The following is an 18,350-nucleotide window of genomic DNA, read 5'->3' as shown; positions in this document are numbered from 1 at the left end:
GAATACACATTAAGCAGCAACGGAAAACAAACCTTTTTGTAAAGGCTAGATTATTCTAGGTGTTCCCTTCATCTAAATATTTCTAAGTACCTTATCTAGGGCAAGATACTGGACCTGAAGCTGAGCTAGAAGATACTGAACCAGAAAAACCACTTTGTATGAGGAAAACCAATTCTAGAGGCACTAGGTTTTGAACCTCCACCTTTGATAATCATACACACCCCAAAGGTGCTAAATTCCAGTTTCTCCCACCATTTCAAGAGAATAGAGAAAACTCAACACAGATATCTGGAGAAAAGAAAAACAAGAGAATGAGGGATGCCTGGGTTGGCTCAGTAAGTTGTTCAACTTTGATTTCAGTTTAGGTCATGATCCCAGGTAAGGGAATTGAATCTCACGTCAGGTTCAATGCTGAGCATAGAGCCTGCTTGAGATTCTCTCTCTCTCTCTCTCTCTCTCTCTCTCTCTCTCTCTCTCTGTCTCTCTCTCTCTGTCCCCCTTTGCCCCTCTCCCCCCACATCCCATGCACACACACACTCTCTCTCTAAAATTTAAAAAAACAAACAGGGGAATGAAAAAACAACCCAAAATGTCTCACAATGTGCCATGACCCCCTAATGTGTTAGAAATGGAAAGCACTGTCTTCTCACTACCTTTTTAACCGACTGAGCCACCCAGGCACCCCTTCTCCCTACCTTTTTTAAATTTTTTTTTAATGTTTTATTTATTTCTGAGAAAGAGACAGGCAGCGTGAGCAGGGGAGGGTCAGAGAGAGAGGGAGACACAGAATCGGAAGCAGGCTCCAGGCGCTGAGCTAGCTGTCAGCACAGAGCCCGAGGTGGGGCTTGAACCCACAAACTGTGAGATCATGACCTGAGCCGAAGTCGGACACTTAACCGACTGAGCCACCCAGGCGCACCTCTCCCTACCTTTTTAAAGACAAAATCACAGTCCTGCTCCCCAAGAGTCAAAGCCTCCATGTTCTCAGACTACTATCCCACAAGTCAACATTCAAAGGTTAGTATCAAGGGGGAGATAATGCCCCAACTTAATATATCAAAGCTAAACTATCTCTAATTCCCCCATCCACTCCCTATATCATCCTTCCCACCTTTGTAAAGGTTTCATTATTCTCCTAGGCTTTACCTATTCCATCTTCAACCTGCCTCACACATCCAGTAAGTCACCAAGTACTATAAATTCCACTGCAACGAATCTGACCATTTACTCCTCCTATGCAAGTCAACTGACCCAAGCAGTTCAAATATTCATTAATCCTTTCCATAAAGTTCTAACACAGACCTAAATGGTCTTCACTATCTATAGGCCATCTCTTCTGCATGGTGCTAAAATAACATTCCTAAAAATCAAAGGTTTAATGAATGCTCCCCAGTAAAAACTTCTGTCAATTCCATGTTGCCTATAAAACAAATTCTAGGGGTGCCTGGGTGGCTCAGTTGGTTGAGCATCTGACTTCGGCTCAGGTCATGATCTCGTGGTTTGTGGGTTCGAGCCCCGCGTTGGGCTCTGTGCTGACTGCCAACCCAGAGCCTGGAGCCTGTTTCAGATTCTGTGTCTCCCTCTTTCTCTGACCCTCCCCTGCTCACTCTGTCTCTCTCTCTCTCAGAAATAAATAAAACATTTCTTTAAAAATTAAAAACAAAAACAAATTATAAACTCCTTCCTAACCTCATCCCAGGCCATCACTCCAGTCTCACTCTGGTCATCCCCCTAATGTGTCCAATTCTACACCAAATAAGATAGTTCACCATTCTCTACTGTATTCCATACTTGCCCTTCTACTTTACCATTACTCATGCTATTCTAATTCTCCTCTCATCTCTGGTCAACAGTATTACCAATCAACTTCTTTCCTCAAAGCACAAACTAAGAAAGAAAGCAACCCATCACATGTAGGGAATGATATGAACCTATGGTCTCAGAAGCAACATGGGTTTGAAAAAGGAGCACCACTTTGGAAACCAAAGGCCCAGCTTTGCCACTTTCTTGTTAAGTTATACTGAGTAAGCCATTTGCCTTTCTGAGCCTCAGTTTTCTCATCACTAAAACATATCTGTTTTGCCTATCAGATAGGATTATCAAGATAAAGTAGGATAAAGTGTGTCAAAATGCTTGTGAGGGAATGGACTAAAGCAGTACTTTAAGGCAAATTTATAGTTTTAATGGTTTTTATTAGGGAAAAAAAGGTATCCACATTCTTAAGAAGTTTGAAAGTACTGCGAGAAGTAAAAGGAAGACTATTATAAGGCAGAAATTACAAAGAAAACAAACACAAATAGAGGGAATCACCAAAGCCAAAAGACAGTTCTTTGAAAAGGTTAGTATGATTATTCACATGTTTGTGCAAATGCTGAAGAAGCAGTATAAAAGTGAGTTACTGTTATCCAGGAAAGATAAAACTTCAAATAAAAAAAGCTGAAGTAACAGTGTCTTTTTTGAAAGTGTTTCTCAACCTTAGCATTATTGATATTTGGGGACAGTAACTGTGTGTAGGATGGAGCTGTCTGTCCTGTGCAATGTAGGATGTTTAGCAGCATCCCTGGTCTCTGCCCACAAGATGCCAGTAGCATTCCTCCCCCACTTCCCAGAAGTCGTGATAATCAAAACTGTTTTCAGATGTTGTAAATTGTCCCAAGTTGAGAAGCACTGCTCTAATTCAACAAAAAGCCACATCACACTATACCAGCTAAGATTATTCATAGCTACTCCTAATTTTAGAATAGCTGGCTATTTAGAATAGCTGGCTGCTCTACCCATTAAGGCTGTGAGATGACCAGCAAGCCAAGGCAGGAAGGGCAAGGCTGAAGAAACAGGCAGGTCTCAGATGTTTCAACAAAACTGCATAGTGTTCACAATGAGAGAACCAGGAAAACTGTGAGCTCCAAAACAGTGGCAAAATTGCCACAAGTAACAGAAGTATCACTTCCATTTGAGAGTGACTGGGTGAGCACAGCTCTAACACTAGATTGAAAATTCAAAGGATATTTGATCAAATTCCAAGAAGTTAGATAACCCTGGCAAGGCAAGAAAAAGAGAAAGTACCTATGGAACACTTTTTTTTAACACTCTGAACTCTATAAGCAAAAAAATAACTCATTTCAAATTTTTAAAAAATTATTTCATCTGAGAATTGTACAAATAGTAAAACAAAACAGAAAAAACTCCAGTTACACAGCTGTGACAAATCACAATTAAATTCTCACCACTTCTAGGGGCACTTGGGTGGCTCAGCCGGTTAAGCATCTTGATTTTAGCTCAGGTCATGATCTTACAGTTTGTGAGTTCAAGCCCTGTGTTGGGTTCTGTGCTGACACTGCAGAGCCTGCTTGGGAGTCTCTGTCTCCCTTTCTCTGCCCCTCCCCACTTGTGCTCGCTCTCTCAAAAATAAATAAACATTGGGGCACCTAGGTGGCTCAGTGGGTTAAGTGTCTGACTTTAGCTCAGGTCACAATCTCATGTTGAGTCTGAGCCTCCCATCAGGCTCTGTGCTGTCAGCTCAGAGCCTAGAGGCTGCTTTGGATTCTGTCTTCCTCTCTCTCTGCCCCTCCTCTGCTCACACTCTCTCTCTCTCTCAAAAATAAACATTAAAAAATAATTTTAAAAAATCTTGCCATTTCTAAATAATAAAGTGCACAGAAGGATATGTTTGTTTTTAATAATTAAGAACCTAACAAGGAAAACAGAATTCCAAGAAGCCTAGAGGGAAGACTATGTGTATATATCCATTATACCCACTAGCAACATCTAAAATCCAATCTAAACCTAACACAAGTCTAGGGAGTACCTGAAAATATAATTGGGAGAATGCAAATGATAAAAAGCAAAAAGTGATAAAGATTCCAGGGGACTCTAACATCATCTTAAAAACCATGAGACTAAAGCAAGACAGTCTGATGGTGTACCGTTCCAGCACTTGCTATCTTCTATTATCTCTACTTGTTCTGCTTTATATAAAAAGGAACTACAATACTATCTTGGGAGATTCCGACTGATAACAGTGGACAGCAATTGATATCAGGAAAAAAAAATAAAATGGTAATTTTCCTGCCAGAGGTCAAGTGGAAATAGGGCAGAGACTCCCAGACAGTATAAATGAGGGAAAACTGATCCCTGAACCACGCAACAACTGTCAAGATGAATGAGAACTGACAACATACCAGCAGCAAAGAAAGAGGATTGATGTTCATTCTTCCAGAATCTGGAGAAGAGTAGCAGCACATTTTCCTAGGCTCCTTCAGATATAAGCAGCAATAATCTAATGCAATGTTCAGTTCTACTAGTGTGGTTTGTTATAAACAGACAAAAATTTTATCCCTCAGTTCATAAGAAGCTTTCAAACAACTACATCCTATGCCATGTAAGGCTGGAATGAATTGAGAAGCCCTGTGGCTGGCCAGATGATCTCACACGGGACTGGAGAAGAAAAAGTCAATACCACTTCAACAAGCTGGGGGCAAAGGAAGGGTTGAGCCAAATAGGAGTCCAGAGGGGGTCTACCAGCTATGAAGGTGCAGTTCTCTCCTATCAGGAGCAATTTATAGTCCGTAGAAATGGCTGAGAGACGGAGCAGCACCACAGGAGATGCAATAAGCTTTATGAAGTTGTGTACCTATCATCTGAGAATCTCTCCACAACTAATCCCCTCATGTCCATACAAGGAGAATTGTGCATACAATTTCAGGAAACTCATAGTTACCCCCATACCTGCCTGTAGCCACCTGATGAATCCATGACTCCCAGACCACAAAGTCTTGCCACAAGGACTCTGCCACAGACTTCTCCATGACTTAGACAAGTATGCTCCACTCTCAAATCTCTGAATCTGAATCTGCAGGTCTGTCAAAGACGAGTTAAAGCTAAAGGTTCTTCCAGCACTAAAGTGAGGCCTATACAGAGGAAAAATTCACTTCCTGAGAAAGAGCATAGGGGTTCATTGTTGCAACCAGTACCTGCCTTCTTACAATAGATGACCTAAGAAATCCAACTGGAAATACCAAGCTCTTCCAGCAAAAAATCCACCTGAAGAAAAGATAAGACAACCCATGTCACTCACTAGAGCCACTTACCATCCAGTAGGTCTTCTGCGTCATCCCTGCCATGCTCCTCCACTGCCACTTCCTCCTCCTCCTCCTCCTCTTCCGCATCCTCCAGCTCCACGTCCGGGTCCAGGTCTGGATCGCTCCCTGAGGCGGATTCGTCTGACATGGCTCCCAGAGGTCCTCAGTGGGCATTACCGACTCATGGTCTACTGCAGGGGTCCTGGAAGGAGGAAAAGAGGCATCAGAATCACCAAGGATTTCACTTAGGAACATGATTCTTTCAAAGAAAAAATGCCAAGGATGAATGCCCTAGAAGGGCAAGCTAACCATACTGAAATCTCCAACTTCCTCACAAGTGTACTAACCTTGAGAAGCTTAAGCTTCTCTTAGCTGCTTGGCTGTGAAAATATCTTAAAGTGACCAAACACACTCTATGCCTCAGAATTCCCATTTATTCATGCCTTCCTGAGCACCAACTCTCTGTATCTCTATATATCTATACATATACATGTACACATTATGGGTATATAATCACAGGCACTATACTAGGTTTTGGGGACATAGTAGGAAGCTCAACAAAGCATGCTGGGGAATGCTAAAAGGCTGGTGCATGCCAGGAGATCAAGAGGAAGTTCTCATTGAACAGAGGCCAGAAGACAGAGGGAGCCACACAGACATTTGGGGGGAGTGTGTTCTAGGCAGAGTGAGCAGCAAGGGCAGAGCCCTGGAGTGAGAGTAACTGGGAATACTCAGGGAACACGAAGTGGCTCCTGCCTGGAGCAGGGCTAGGCCCCACCTTGGAGCACTACCCAGAAGGCAGTCCACTCTCTAACCACCTGAGTGGAAGTCTTCCAGCAGGCAGCTGTCTGTTCACCATACTCCCACTCCTCCCAAGTATGTGGGGAGCCTCAAGCTCCCCATGGGCCAGAATGCCCCTGTGTCCATCTCTGCTCTCAGGCTCTGTCCTACCTCTTAGCCCAATTCCAGCTCCATTTCTTCCAAAAAGTCTTGGTCAACTGCCCCAGTCATCTGGGATCATATTCCTGCTTCTGAATTCCAATAGCCATGCTTGACTATGCTGACCTTCACTGAAGCCTTCACATGGGCTACATGGCAAAGTGGTTTGCATTCTGTGGTTTCTCACCTCCAGACTGGACAGTAAATCCCTAAGGACAGGGATTTAGCTGAGAACGGTTTCTTTGTGGCCTGAGGCTGAAAGCATATCCTATTCAGATCAATTCATTCATTCATTCATTCACATTCACTCCTTCATTTGCCAAGTTGCTCTATTATGTCTACTATGTGCCAAGCACTGTGCATGTCTATCTGTCTCTCTTTCTTTCTCACTTGCTCTACTATTAGCTATAAAGGTCATTTCTTTTTGAGGGAGGAAAAAACAAAGTAAAGAGAAACATAGATAGACTGCTCTGAGATAAAGCAAATATAGCAAAATGTTAACATAAAAATTCACTGAACAATTCCTTCCATTTTTCTGTACATTTCAAATTTTTCATAATAAAATGTGAAGGAAGAACACAAAATAAATAATCTTTTATAAGACAAACTGCTACAGAAAACCATCTCCACAGGGTCGCCTGGGTGGCTTAGTCGGTTAAGCGTCCGACTTTCGCTTAGGTCATGATCTCGCGGTTTGTGGGTTCGAGCCCCGCGTCGGGCTCTGTGCTGACTGCCAGCTCAGAGCCTGGAGCCTGTTTCAGAGTCTGTGTCTCCCTCTCTCTCTGACCCTCACCTGCTAACGCTGTCTCTCTCTCTGTCTCTCTCCTAGAAATAAATAAAACATTTAAAAAAAAAAAAAAGAAGAAAACCATCTCCACAATCAGGTTATCCTAAATTCCTCCCATCTCCCAAAATAAAAACTAAAACACAAGTCTCTAATTATTCAACACAAAAACTATTCTAGAACTGAAATCTCTTATTAAGGTCCAGACACAATTTGACACAGAATATTTATGTTTTCCTGAACAAAAACAAAAACAAAATGAAGTAAACTAGACCCTTTAGAGTTCTAGAAAGCTAGAATTTAAGACTGGTTAGTTAAAAACCACAGGAATTATGAGTGTGTATGTGTCCTGGTGGGTCATGTACTTAGCCTCTCAAGACAATGAAAGCATAAAAACAGCTTTGAAATGACTTAGTAATAAAATTGAAATTTTTTCAATAACACACTTCCAAAACACGTACAAAGTGTGTTAAGGCACAGGGAAGAAAGGTGCTCCACAAATACAAATTAATATAACTAATGTTGAGCTACCATTCATTGAGTGACAAAGCAAATTCCAAAATTCTGAGGGAATAACTATCCTATGTCTTTAAGTTCATAAGGTTTTGAAAGGAAGTAGTAAATCAATTAGATGTCAGCAACTTTGGAAATGAAACTTATTCTGAAGATATTCATAATGATGATAATTCAACAGCAACTACTCTGTGTGTAGAAGTCAATGTTTATAATCAGCATAACCCCTCTGGTTCATCCTAGACTGCTTGAGAGAAGTGTTTTGCTTACAGTGTTTGGCTGATTATGGAATGGCTTTTAGAGGACAATTTTTAATTAGCAAGTACCTTAACATAATCTGAATGTCTGTCATTTCAGAGAAGAAATTGTGTGGTTGTGGAAGAAAGACAATCACTTAGAGGTAAACAATAAGAAGAAGAAACCTCCTGTAAACCAAGTTAACAAATCTTCAAAACAACCTCAGCCCCAAGCTCCTGACAAATAGAAGCAAACATCAATTAAACTCAACAACCAGGGGCACGTGGGTGGCTCAGTTGGTTAAGCATCCAACTTCAGATGAGGTCATGATCTCATGGTTTGTGAGTTTGAGCCCTGTGTTGGGCTCTGTGCTGACAGCTCAAAGCCTTCAGATTCTGTGTCTCCCTCTCTCTCTCTCTCTCTCTCTCTCTCTCTCTGTCCCTACTCCACTCACACTGTCTGTCTGTCTGTCTGTCTCTCTCTCTCTCAAAAATAAACACACACACACACACACACACACACACACACTCTACTAGAATTTGAGACTCTGGTCCAGGCCTCTAGTCAAAATGTTTTAAGTACTGGACACTTTATTTATTTTGTTTTTTATTTTTTTGTTTTTTTTTTGTTTTTTTTTTTTTTTTTTGTTTTTATTTTTATTTCTAGGAGAGACAGAGAGAGAGACAGCGTGAGCAGGGGAGGGTCAGAGAGAGAGGGAGTCACAGACTCTGAAACAGGCTCCAGGCTCTGTGTTGGCAGTCAGCACAGAGCCCGATGCGGGGCTCGAACCCACGAACCACGAGATCATGACCTAAGTGAAAGTCGGACGCTCAACCGACTAAGCCACCCAGGCGCCCCAGTACAGGACACTTTAAAATAGTACTCAGGCCATCAGATGTCCATAACAGAGAATAAATTGGAGAGTGATGGATTTCTTAAATAAAATCACCAAATTTGGTTATTCTCTTTCCCTACCTTCTAAGAGCCATTAAATTTCTTTTTTTTTTTTTTTTTTTTTATGTCTTTATTTTGAGAGACAGAGAACGAGCGGGGAGGGGCAGAGAGAGAGTGAGACACAGAATCTGAAGCAGGCTCCAGGCTCTGAGCTGTCAATACAGAGCCCGACAAGGGGCTCAAACCCATGGACTGTGAGATCATGACCTGAGCCGAAGTCGGACACTTAACCAACTGAGCCACTGAGGCGCCCCGAGCCATTAAATTTCTTTACAGAGATAATACAATGAATTATTTTCTCCACTCTTCAGAGTCATACCAACTACTCAAAGGGCAGATTTTGCCATTACTGATCTCCTTCAAAAAAGCAACAGGGGCGCCTGGGTGGCTCAGTTGGTTAAGTGTCTGACTCTTGATCTCAGCTCAGGTCATGATCTCACAGTTCAGCCTCTGTGCAGACAGCAAGGAGGCTGCTTAAGATTCTCTCTCCCTCTCTGCCCCTCCCCTGCTTATGCACGCGTGCATGCTGTCTCATTCTCTCAAAATAAAATAAACATTAAAAAAATAAACATAAAAAAATAACAAAACAAAAAGAAAAGCAACAAAGGGAAAATGTCAGAGGAAAAGTTAACCTTGGGGGGCAGGGGCACAATCAATTACATTCTGTCTCTAAGGGTACCCACACATACAAACACTTCCATGTGAGCACAGCCTGATTCAAGAAATTAGCTTGCAATAGAACCGTTAGAGGTGAGGAAAAAAGTTGGTAAGGAAAAAATGTATCTCGCTCATTTGCTCCTCAGACCATGTGAAACACTGCCTCAACCTCAAGGGAAGAGGAGCCCTAGGAGAGAGATTATGGATGTGCTGCACCTTAGTGAGGACCTGTATTCCTACAAAGCAAACTCTGGGAATCAAATTCTATTTTAATGAAACTAGGGAACTAGCTATTTAAGGAAACTCTAAAAAGAATCACTCTGAAAAGTAAATATTCAATCCCTAAATAATATGTTAATGTCTACAGTTTAATATATTGGGTTTGCTAAAGGAAGCTATAGTTATGAAGAAACCCAAAGCGAATCCCAGGCTAGCGCCTTACAGCAACCTTGAGAGTGAAGAAAAAGGTTCCTCTCCCCTGCTAAGTTCAAAAACAATGTCACCTGTCTATAGAGTGGTGCCTAGCCAAGAATCAGTGAAATTAATCATCCAGGCACAGCCCTAAGACACACCGCTGGGGAGGAGAATACACAGGAGAGAAAAACACAAAGACACACACACATACTAGTAAAGCCTTTGTTTACAAAGCAGACCATGCTTGGAAAGTCCACACTAAAATCATAGAACTATGGACACAGGCTACCTCACCACTGTGGGGCAGTCCATGCAATTTCAGAGATGTCTTTGTGGTCCTCGGCAGTACCCTGATGCCGTGTTTGATATAAAAGAAACAATTACAAACTGCCATGTCCTCATTAATATTGGTGACCTTGAGTTGTATTAAATTTTCTCAAATTATCTTAAAGCAATTCCACAGCAAATGCCATGCACATTTCTTTTTCCATTATGAATATAAACAAACCCATGCATTTATGCTAATTCACAAGGGGGGGAAGTCTTAAGAGCATGAAAACATTCAGTCTAAAACTTTACGCAACACTCTTCTAGGAAATGCATTAGTCAAGCAATTTATATAATTCAAAGACTTAAAAAAAAAAAAAAAAAGAGTTCAGTCCATTTCAAGTACTCACAGGGTATCAACAGGATACTTCCAGTCTGCTGAGAGATCAACTGTGGATCTCTGAAGTTATTTCAAAACACCTTTCCTGGGCAAGACAAAAGCCCAATGCATACATATAGCCCAAATGTCTTTTGATAATTTTTCAGTTACTTAAGAACACATTTAATACACACAAAGCAGCTACAGAGCTTGAAAGTGACAAAGCTCAAAATATTTTATTCGGAAATCTAATGAGACTTACAGCAATATGAAGCTTAATTAAGACAAAATAAGGAAAAGAAGGTGAACAAAACATTCAGGACTCCAAGGAGCAAGGCCACAGGAGACCACTCTCTCCAAAAGGCAATGCAGTAGGGCCAGGCTTAGGGACTCAGCACAAAGCACAACAGAGGCACTGGAGCCATGTTTACAGAATCAGTCAAGAAACCTTAATTCCAGGGACGCCTGGGTGGCTGAGTGGTTAAGGGTCCGACTCTTGGTTTCAGGTCAAGTCATGATCTTATGCACTGACGGCACAGAGCCTGCTTGAGATTCTCCCTCTCCCTCTAACTCTCTGCCCCCCTCCTCCATGCTGTCTTGATTTCTCTCAAAAGAAAAAAGGAAAAAAAGGAAGAAAAAAAAAAGAAACCTAAATTCTAGCCATTGCTCTATGGGAAACTAGCTGACTGACCTTGGTCAAATCAGTTCTCCCTCAGCTACCATTACCCCTCTTATACTAGCCAAGAGAGAGATGGACCGTAGTTCATCTTTAAAATCCCTTCCATATTCTATGACAGCAGTTCTCAAAGGCTGGTCCAAGGACCCCTGGGATCCTGAAGGCACTTTCAAGGGAGCCACAAAGTCAAAATCATACATGGGTTAAAGAACCATTCCAAGTGCAAGATAGACCAATGGATTTTAACGTAATAGAATAAAAAAGTTCCTTAATGTGGTTTCAAATTCCATATTACAATTAACCTTGAAGAAAATACCACTTGTCAGAGTTAGGATACAGTATTAAAGAATACCCACTTGAAAAGGCTATTAAACACTCATCCATTTTCCAACTACATTCTTCATCTACTTCAACAATACACTAAATCAACAAAATAAGTCACAACAAATTATATACAGAAGCAGATCTGAGGATCTAGCTGTCTCTATTCAATCAGACATTTTAAAATTTTCAAATGTGTAAAACAATTCAACTCTTCTAAGTTTTTTTGTTTTGGAAAAGTTATTTTTCATTTAAAAATTATTTAATAAATATTGAATTTATTACTTTAATTTCATTTTTTAATGTTTATTTCTTTATTTTGAGAGCAAGCAAGAAGAAGGGGCAGAGAGAGAGGGAGAGAGAATTTCAAACATGCTCCTCACGGTCAGCACAGAGCTCAATCTCATGAACCATGAGATCATGACCTGAGCTGAAATCAAGAGTTGGACATTTAACTGACTGAGTTGCCCAGGTGCTCCAAGATTATTACATTTTAAAGAAATTGATATTTTCAATTTCTGTTTTAATTTTTAATACAGTAAAGATTAACCATTATAACCCATATAAACAAAAGATTTTTGGGATCTTCAATAATTTTTAAGAGTATAAAAGGATCCTAAGACCAAATAGTTTAAGATCTATGGTTTTAGAGTCAATATTTTCAGGTATCATAAAGAAAAGTTAGCATTTAAAAAACGTAACAAACAGAATCACATTATATGAACAACAAAAACTATTTGAACAGTTCCATACTGTATTCACATAAAAAAGTACAAGATTAATCTGATATATTAATGGTATACAGGTTATTTTATAAATGTAATTAACCATCAAGGACAAACTTTCTCCTTGACTAAAGTTAATACTACATTTGAAAAGTCAAATTTTTACTTCTACTACTATCCATAACCCCTTTAAAAGGGCCAAGGGCTAAGGTTTCCTGTGTTTGCTCCCCTGACTTAGGTCCTTCATCCAAGAAGTCACTGAGCAACACATCCCTGCAGGGTTCGTCTCAGGCATTTTGAATAAGTAAGTAAAACTCTAGAAGGACACTGCTGAGGGGAGCAAACTAAAGACTCATTTCATTCTCCATGGAGTCAGCTAGAAAAAAAGGGGGGGGGGGGGGGGGCAACAAACAATTGTGTTGGTAAGATATGAGCTAAAGCATGGGTGACAGCTTTGGCTGTGGGAAGGCTATGTGACATAGCCACTGCTCCCCAGAGGAACCTGGGCTCTGAAAAATTCTCTCCCTCTCCTCTCCTCTCTCTCTCTCTCTCCTCTCTCTCTCTCTCACACACACGCACACACACACAAGCATGCCACATGTACATTTTAAACCATCAGTATAATCTAAGGGTGGTAACAAAACAACAACAACAACAAAAAAAAAGTAAGGTCCCTGGATCTCTGAATACAGAAGATGAGGGAAGAGTAAAAGCAATTCTGGCTAAATATGTTACCATTCAACTTGTGACCCCTGTATCTCTTTCCACACAGCTCTTATTCTTTTTTTTTTTTTTTTAATATTTTTATTTATTTCTAGGAGAGAGAGAGAGAGCATGAGCAGGGGAGGGTCAGAGAGAGAGGGAGACACAGACTCTGAAATAGGCTCCAGACTCTGAGCTGGCAGTCAGCACAGAGCCCGATGCGGGGCTCGAACCCACCAACCGCGAGATCATGACCTAAGAGAAAGTTGGACGCTTAACCGACTAAGCCACCCAGGCGCCCCTCACACAGCTCTCATTCTTAAAGTGGGGATGACAGAGATTAGGATCTACATGGCGGGGGCATGTTAGGCCTACTTTCCCTAGGTTTACTGAGGCCCAAACCAGCCCTGAGTCCAGATCAGCCTAAGCAGGTCGGGTTTATCTACTAGATGGTAAGACTGAAATGGGTCAGAGAGAAGGAAGCCAAATCATGGTGAGTGCCTCCAACTCCCTCTACAACCACCCCCTCTCTCCCTGATCAGTCCATTCCCAAAGCCCCAGTCCTCTGAGGTTCTTCCTTTCTCCTAGGAGTTTCTTACTACCACAGAACCATGGAGCTCAAGGCTGGATGCCTTCAAACTCAGATAAACACAAGCTGAGCACAGAGGGAATGGTTTGCCCTTCATAGTCCTGCAAACGAATAGCATCAACTTTGGGTAAGACCTCTCCATATCTAGTCAACTTATCCACTAGATATAGTCCTGAAAAGCTCTGTGCCAGTAGCATTTCAGTAAATCAAAGCTTTTAAAAATAAGACTATAGCAGGAATTCCACATGAATCCTTTATAATACAAATAACCACTAATTTGCTGAGTTGATGTTCATCACTTTAGATTTTCAGTTGTCATTCATTTTTAAATAGCTATAACTACAAGGTATACAGGTTGCATGCTATGTTTTTCCTAAATTGGTATCTACTACCAATTAACTAAAAGTTTTAATGGATAACTATTATTTTGTGATATACACTCATATTTTCCTCACATTCTATAGGAAAAATATGATATACTAATATCACTGTATTTACATGGTTACTCAAGTTTTTTACTTTAGCTTTGCCAGTAACTTGGGCACTCTGTGTGCTAAGCTCCTTAAAGACATAAACTCTCTTTCTCTATATATATAGATACACACACACACACACACACACACACACACAGAGACACACACATATCCATATAGATGTGTGTGTCTCTGTGTGTGTGTGTGTGTGTGTGTGTGTGTACACATAGCTCCACACCCAACGTGGGGCTTGAACTCACAACCCTGAGATCATGCTTGGGGCATGCACCTGGGTGGCTCAGTCGGTTTGAGCATCCACATCCAACTTCAGCTCAAGTCATGATCTCACAGTGTATATGTTCAAGCCCCGCATCGGGCTCTGTGCTGAGAGCTAAGAGCCTGAAGCCTGCTTCAGATTCTGTGTTTCCTGCTCTCTCTGCCCCTCCTCTACTCACACTCTGTCTCTCTCTGTCTCTCAAAAATAAACATTAAAAAAAATTTCTTTTAAAAGTCACATGCTCTACCAATTGAGCCAGCCAGACACACCAACATAGGTAAACTCTTCTGGCTCTACTTCTCACAGTTCTAAAGTGAATGGTAAGACTAGTCAGTAGAGACTCCTTTGGTACAAAACAAAAATATATTTGGTCTTTTTCCCTGGTTCCTGGCAGAGCTCCCAAAACCCTTAGAATTTTCTGCATGACAGGAGTATCTTCTGCTGTTTGCACTGAGCCCTCTTTTGATCACAGCTGAATCTGTGCCAATGAAGTGACTTAGGGTGGAGCCCCTAGACAGCCTCATAATGGCACTGGTCACCAGAAAGACCAAGTGACTAAAAAGATTAGCACTTTCAGCCCTGCCCACCAACCTTCCAAGATGGGAGATGGGGAGCTGGAGAGTAAGCTCTATAAAAACTCTTGAACACTGAGATTCAGAGAGATTCTGGGTCAGTGAATACATTGAGATGCTGGGAGAATGGCACAAGTGGAAAAGGCACTGAAATCCATGCCACCCCTCCCCCATACCTTTCCCTATGCAGCTCTTCTATTTGGCTGTTCGAGCTGTGTCTTTTCAAATAAACGAGTAAACATAAATATATTCCTGAGTTTTGTGAGTCATTCTTGTAAATTATTGAGCCTGAGGAGGAGGTCATGGGAGCCCCTGATTTATGGTCAGTCAGAAGTATGGATAGTCAAGGACTTGCAACTGGTATCTCAAGTAGGGGGCAGTCTTGTAGGACTGAGTCCTTAGCCTTAGGTCTCTGCTAACTCAAATACTTAGTGTCAAAAATGAATTGTTGGACACTCATTTGGTATCTGGAGAATCAGAGAATTGGTTACTGGTACTGGGAAATATCCCAGTGCCATAAGGATTTAAGTGATAAATCACAGTAAAAAGTTTTTATCTGCAAACTGCAAAAGAAAGTTTGAATATCTATTATTTCTTGACTTCCCATATGCAGAAATAAACTGTGGTATTTACTTCAATGCAAGAGGTAACCTGCACCTTTAAACTACTAAATGTCATATTTCCAGTATACTTAAATTATTAAATGGTACAGGGATTTATTTGTAAATGGAATCCACACTGTGTTTATTTCTCAAATCACAAAAAAGGAGAAGAACCACAGATCAGTCAAATCTGTTTCAGATGCATTATTTTCTATATTTCCAATGCATAATAAAAACTGATTATGAGAATTAGGAGAAAACTAGCAGAACCAATGAGGATCGTTAGTAATGCAAGCAGTTCAAATTACATATAGAGTCTAACCATTACCTGTCTATTAGATACCTCCCTTGGCCAACACAGTCTTAGACTGCCAAATCTATTAGTAGCTACCAAAACATAAAAGAATCAAAATGAGTTCCATGCAAATACAATCCCTTTTTTCTCAAGGTGGCAGCACCTTTCTCTAGGATGCCGTGAGAAAGCCAGGATCGGAATATGTACTAGAAGAATTCAGGTTCTAACCATGTATACCCCACCATATACGTAAAATAATTCCTAAAGAATAGTTTCAGTTTAGAGGAGACTAAATGCAGCATGGGATCCTGGATGAGATCCTGGAACTGGGGAAGAAAATAGCTATAAAGCCAGAACTGAGGAGAATAGTTGAAGCAATTGAATATGGACTATGGTTTAGACAAATGTATTGTATCAACATCATATTTCCTGATTTTGAGAACTGTTTTCTGATTACGTAAGACTATATCTTTAGGAAATATACAAGGAAGTCTTTGGTGGTAAAAATAAATAAATAACCTTCTAAAAGACAGTTGACAAGAGAATAAAATTATCTTTTCCTAGTTCTCCAAAGATTTAAATACTTACCAAGTACAAAAATACCTTATTTCAAAGTACAGATTTAAAGGATTACCTAGCTGACTATTCTCTATAGTTAATTAGTAACAAATTAGTATGAAACTTCCTTTCCTTTAAGACACAAAAAACATAGGGTTAAAAAGACTTAATAATTAAGCCTCCTAGCATCCCCATGCAGACAGGATGTCCTCTTTGTAGGGGGTAGGCCTCTACCCTCTTCCCTTGAGCCCAGCAGGAACTGGAATCATCTCTGAGGCAAATCTCACCTGGATTCCCTCTGGAAGGCTCTAGGTCTGGTCAATGTCATAAACAAATAGCACCCCACCAGCAGGTAGAAATTGGACTTACCAGCTCACCCTCCCTCTTTCTGTAGATGTGGCCCAATTCTGAACAGCTTCTAAGGAGACTTACGTAATCTATCTAGATTACATGTTTCACTGTTACTTTATGGCCAAGGTTATTCAACCTGTGCCCAGTTTCTTAGGCTCTTACACACACACACACACACACACACACACACACACACACACCACACACTTCACACACTTCAGCATTAAAGAAATAAGGAGCTTAAGATTCATACCACTGAACCAATTACTTAGGTAAACATGCCCTGTAAGTCTCTCTCTGGTCTAACACTGGACATGAATATTGATGAAAACAGTGACATCTGAACATTAGCTAAAACAAATGGGGAAAGAGTGTGTACTTGACCTAAGGCCAAAATAGTGAAGTAGAAAAAAAGCTTCTTCTTTCAAACTCATACTCCTATAATTTCTTTGAGGAAAAGAACTCAGACTATAGATTTTGCAAGTAAGAAGAAGACCTGGAGGGAAACCTCATCTCTGTAAACAGAAATGAGGTAAAAATGGATATTAACCCTTGAGAAAAAAGGCCATCTCTCAAAGACTGGAACATGGCTTGTGTGGGTGCACACACCAAACCATGTACCTCTTATCACTCTTCAGAAAAGGATGCTTATTCCATGGAGGCATGGCCACAGCATCATTACATCATATGGGAGGTACAGAGATGAAAATAATCCACACAGGAATTTTACGGCCACAAGATACTGTAATGGTAGAGGGGATAAAGGTCACAGACTGAGATAAACAAAAAGCTTGAGGAAATACTTCAAAGAAAAAAGTAGCTGACAGTTATTTTGTAGAAAGAATGGTCAAAGGAAAAGGCAGAAAGGCTAGCAATTAATTCAGCCCAAAGCCTTCATATGACATAATAAAGACATTCTGCCAGGCACTGTGGAAGCAATACGATATACACGCCTCAAAGAATGATGCAGAGCAAAAAGTCATAAGACTATATGACTCCAAACCAGAAAGAATCAATGACAATGTTATTTCGGGACACCAAAGTAGTCTGTATCTTTTGAGTAAATAACAAATACCAAATTAAATCTAATCATAATTTAAAATTACATCCCTCATACGAAAAAGAAAAATGACATCTCTGTCCCACTAGGAAATTTACAATGAATTTTCTTCCCTAATCACACTAAACATTTGCCCCAAACACATTCACACTCTCTTACTTGATCCCTGGTGTCCAAGATACTCATTTACCCTAGTGCAGTTAAGGGTACAGTCTAGGCCTATATGGTTTCTCTCTAACTAGGGTGAGGCTGCCCTGTAATTAAACCAAGCCTCTGCCTCATCAGCACTCACTATGCCAACCTACAACAGTTGGCATCCACTATCCAATATAGTTGATTGAGAGTGAAGAATAAAAATGGAACACCTAGAGACAACTGCCAAATCTCAAGGACACACTCCAGGCCCGCATTTGGGCAAGGTTAAGTAAGTTCCAGTATTCTAGTCTTTTACTCAACAAGTAGTTATTACTCATTTTTGTGGCTTGTTCTCAAGTAGACATTGCCCCAGCAACATGGGCAAAATAAAAATACACGAAAAATAAAAAGGTAGTGAGTGATAGAAAAAGGACAAGATGAGGAGCTAATCCTCCTCATCCTCCCTCGTGCTCACCAGAGCGTACAAGGAGTGCTACTCACTGTCACATCACAGGGAAGCTGAACGAAAGGCCCAGCTAAGTCAATGGTGGCACTGGCATAGTTACAAATGCAGGGCTTGAGCTGCCACTCAGCCAAGTGAATCAAGAAACTACTGAACACTCCACATCACAAGGAGTTCCAGAATCTCCTAATCATCTCTCCTTTTAACTAAAGATTAAAAAAAACAGTAGCTTCCATAACAAACAATTCTCACAAATGAACCTCTTCAATTCCAAATGTGCCTGCTCTTAATGAAGTTCATAACATTAAGTTATTTTTACACTAGTTTGG

General features: G+C 40.7%; 1 protein-coding gene across 1 annotated transcript in view; it reads right to left on the bottom strand.

Moving 5' to 3' along the window:
• Nucleotides 1-18,350, bottom strand: part of RAD54L2 (RAD54 like 2) — a 105,730-nt gene that overhangs the window by 57,880 nt on the left and 29,500 nt on the right. Inside the window, exon 3 of the mRNA XM_039243628.1 lies at nt 5,088-5,280. Within this exon, the coding sequence (XP_039099559.1) occupies nt 5,088-5,226 (139 nt within the window). The 5' untranslated portion in view covers nt 5,227-5,280. The remainder of the gene's footprint in view (nt 1-5,087; nt 5,281-18,350) is intronic.

This window comes from Hyaena hyaena, unplaced genomic scaffold (assembly GCF_003009895.1).
Source record: "Hyaena hyaena isolate Hyena2069 unplaced genomic scaffold, ASM300989v1 scaffold_231, whole genome shotgun sequence".
In the NCBI taxonomy this organism is placed as follows: Eukaryota; Metazoa; Chordata; class Mammalia; order Carnivora; family Hyaenidae; genus Hyaena; species Hyaena hyaena.
This window is presented reverse-complemented; position numbering and strand designations above follow the sequence as displayed.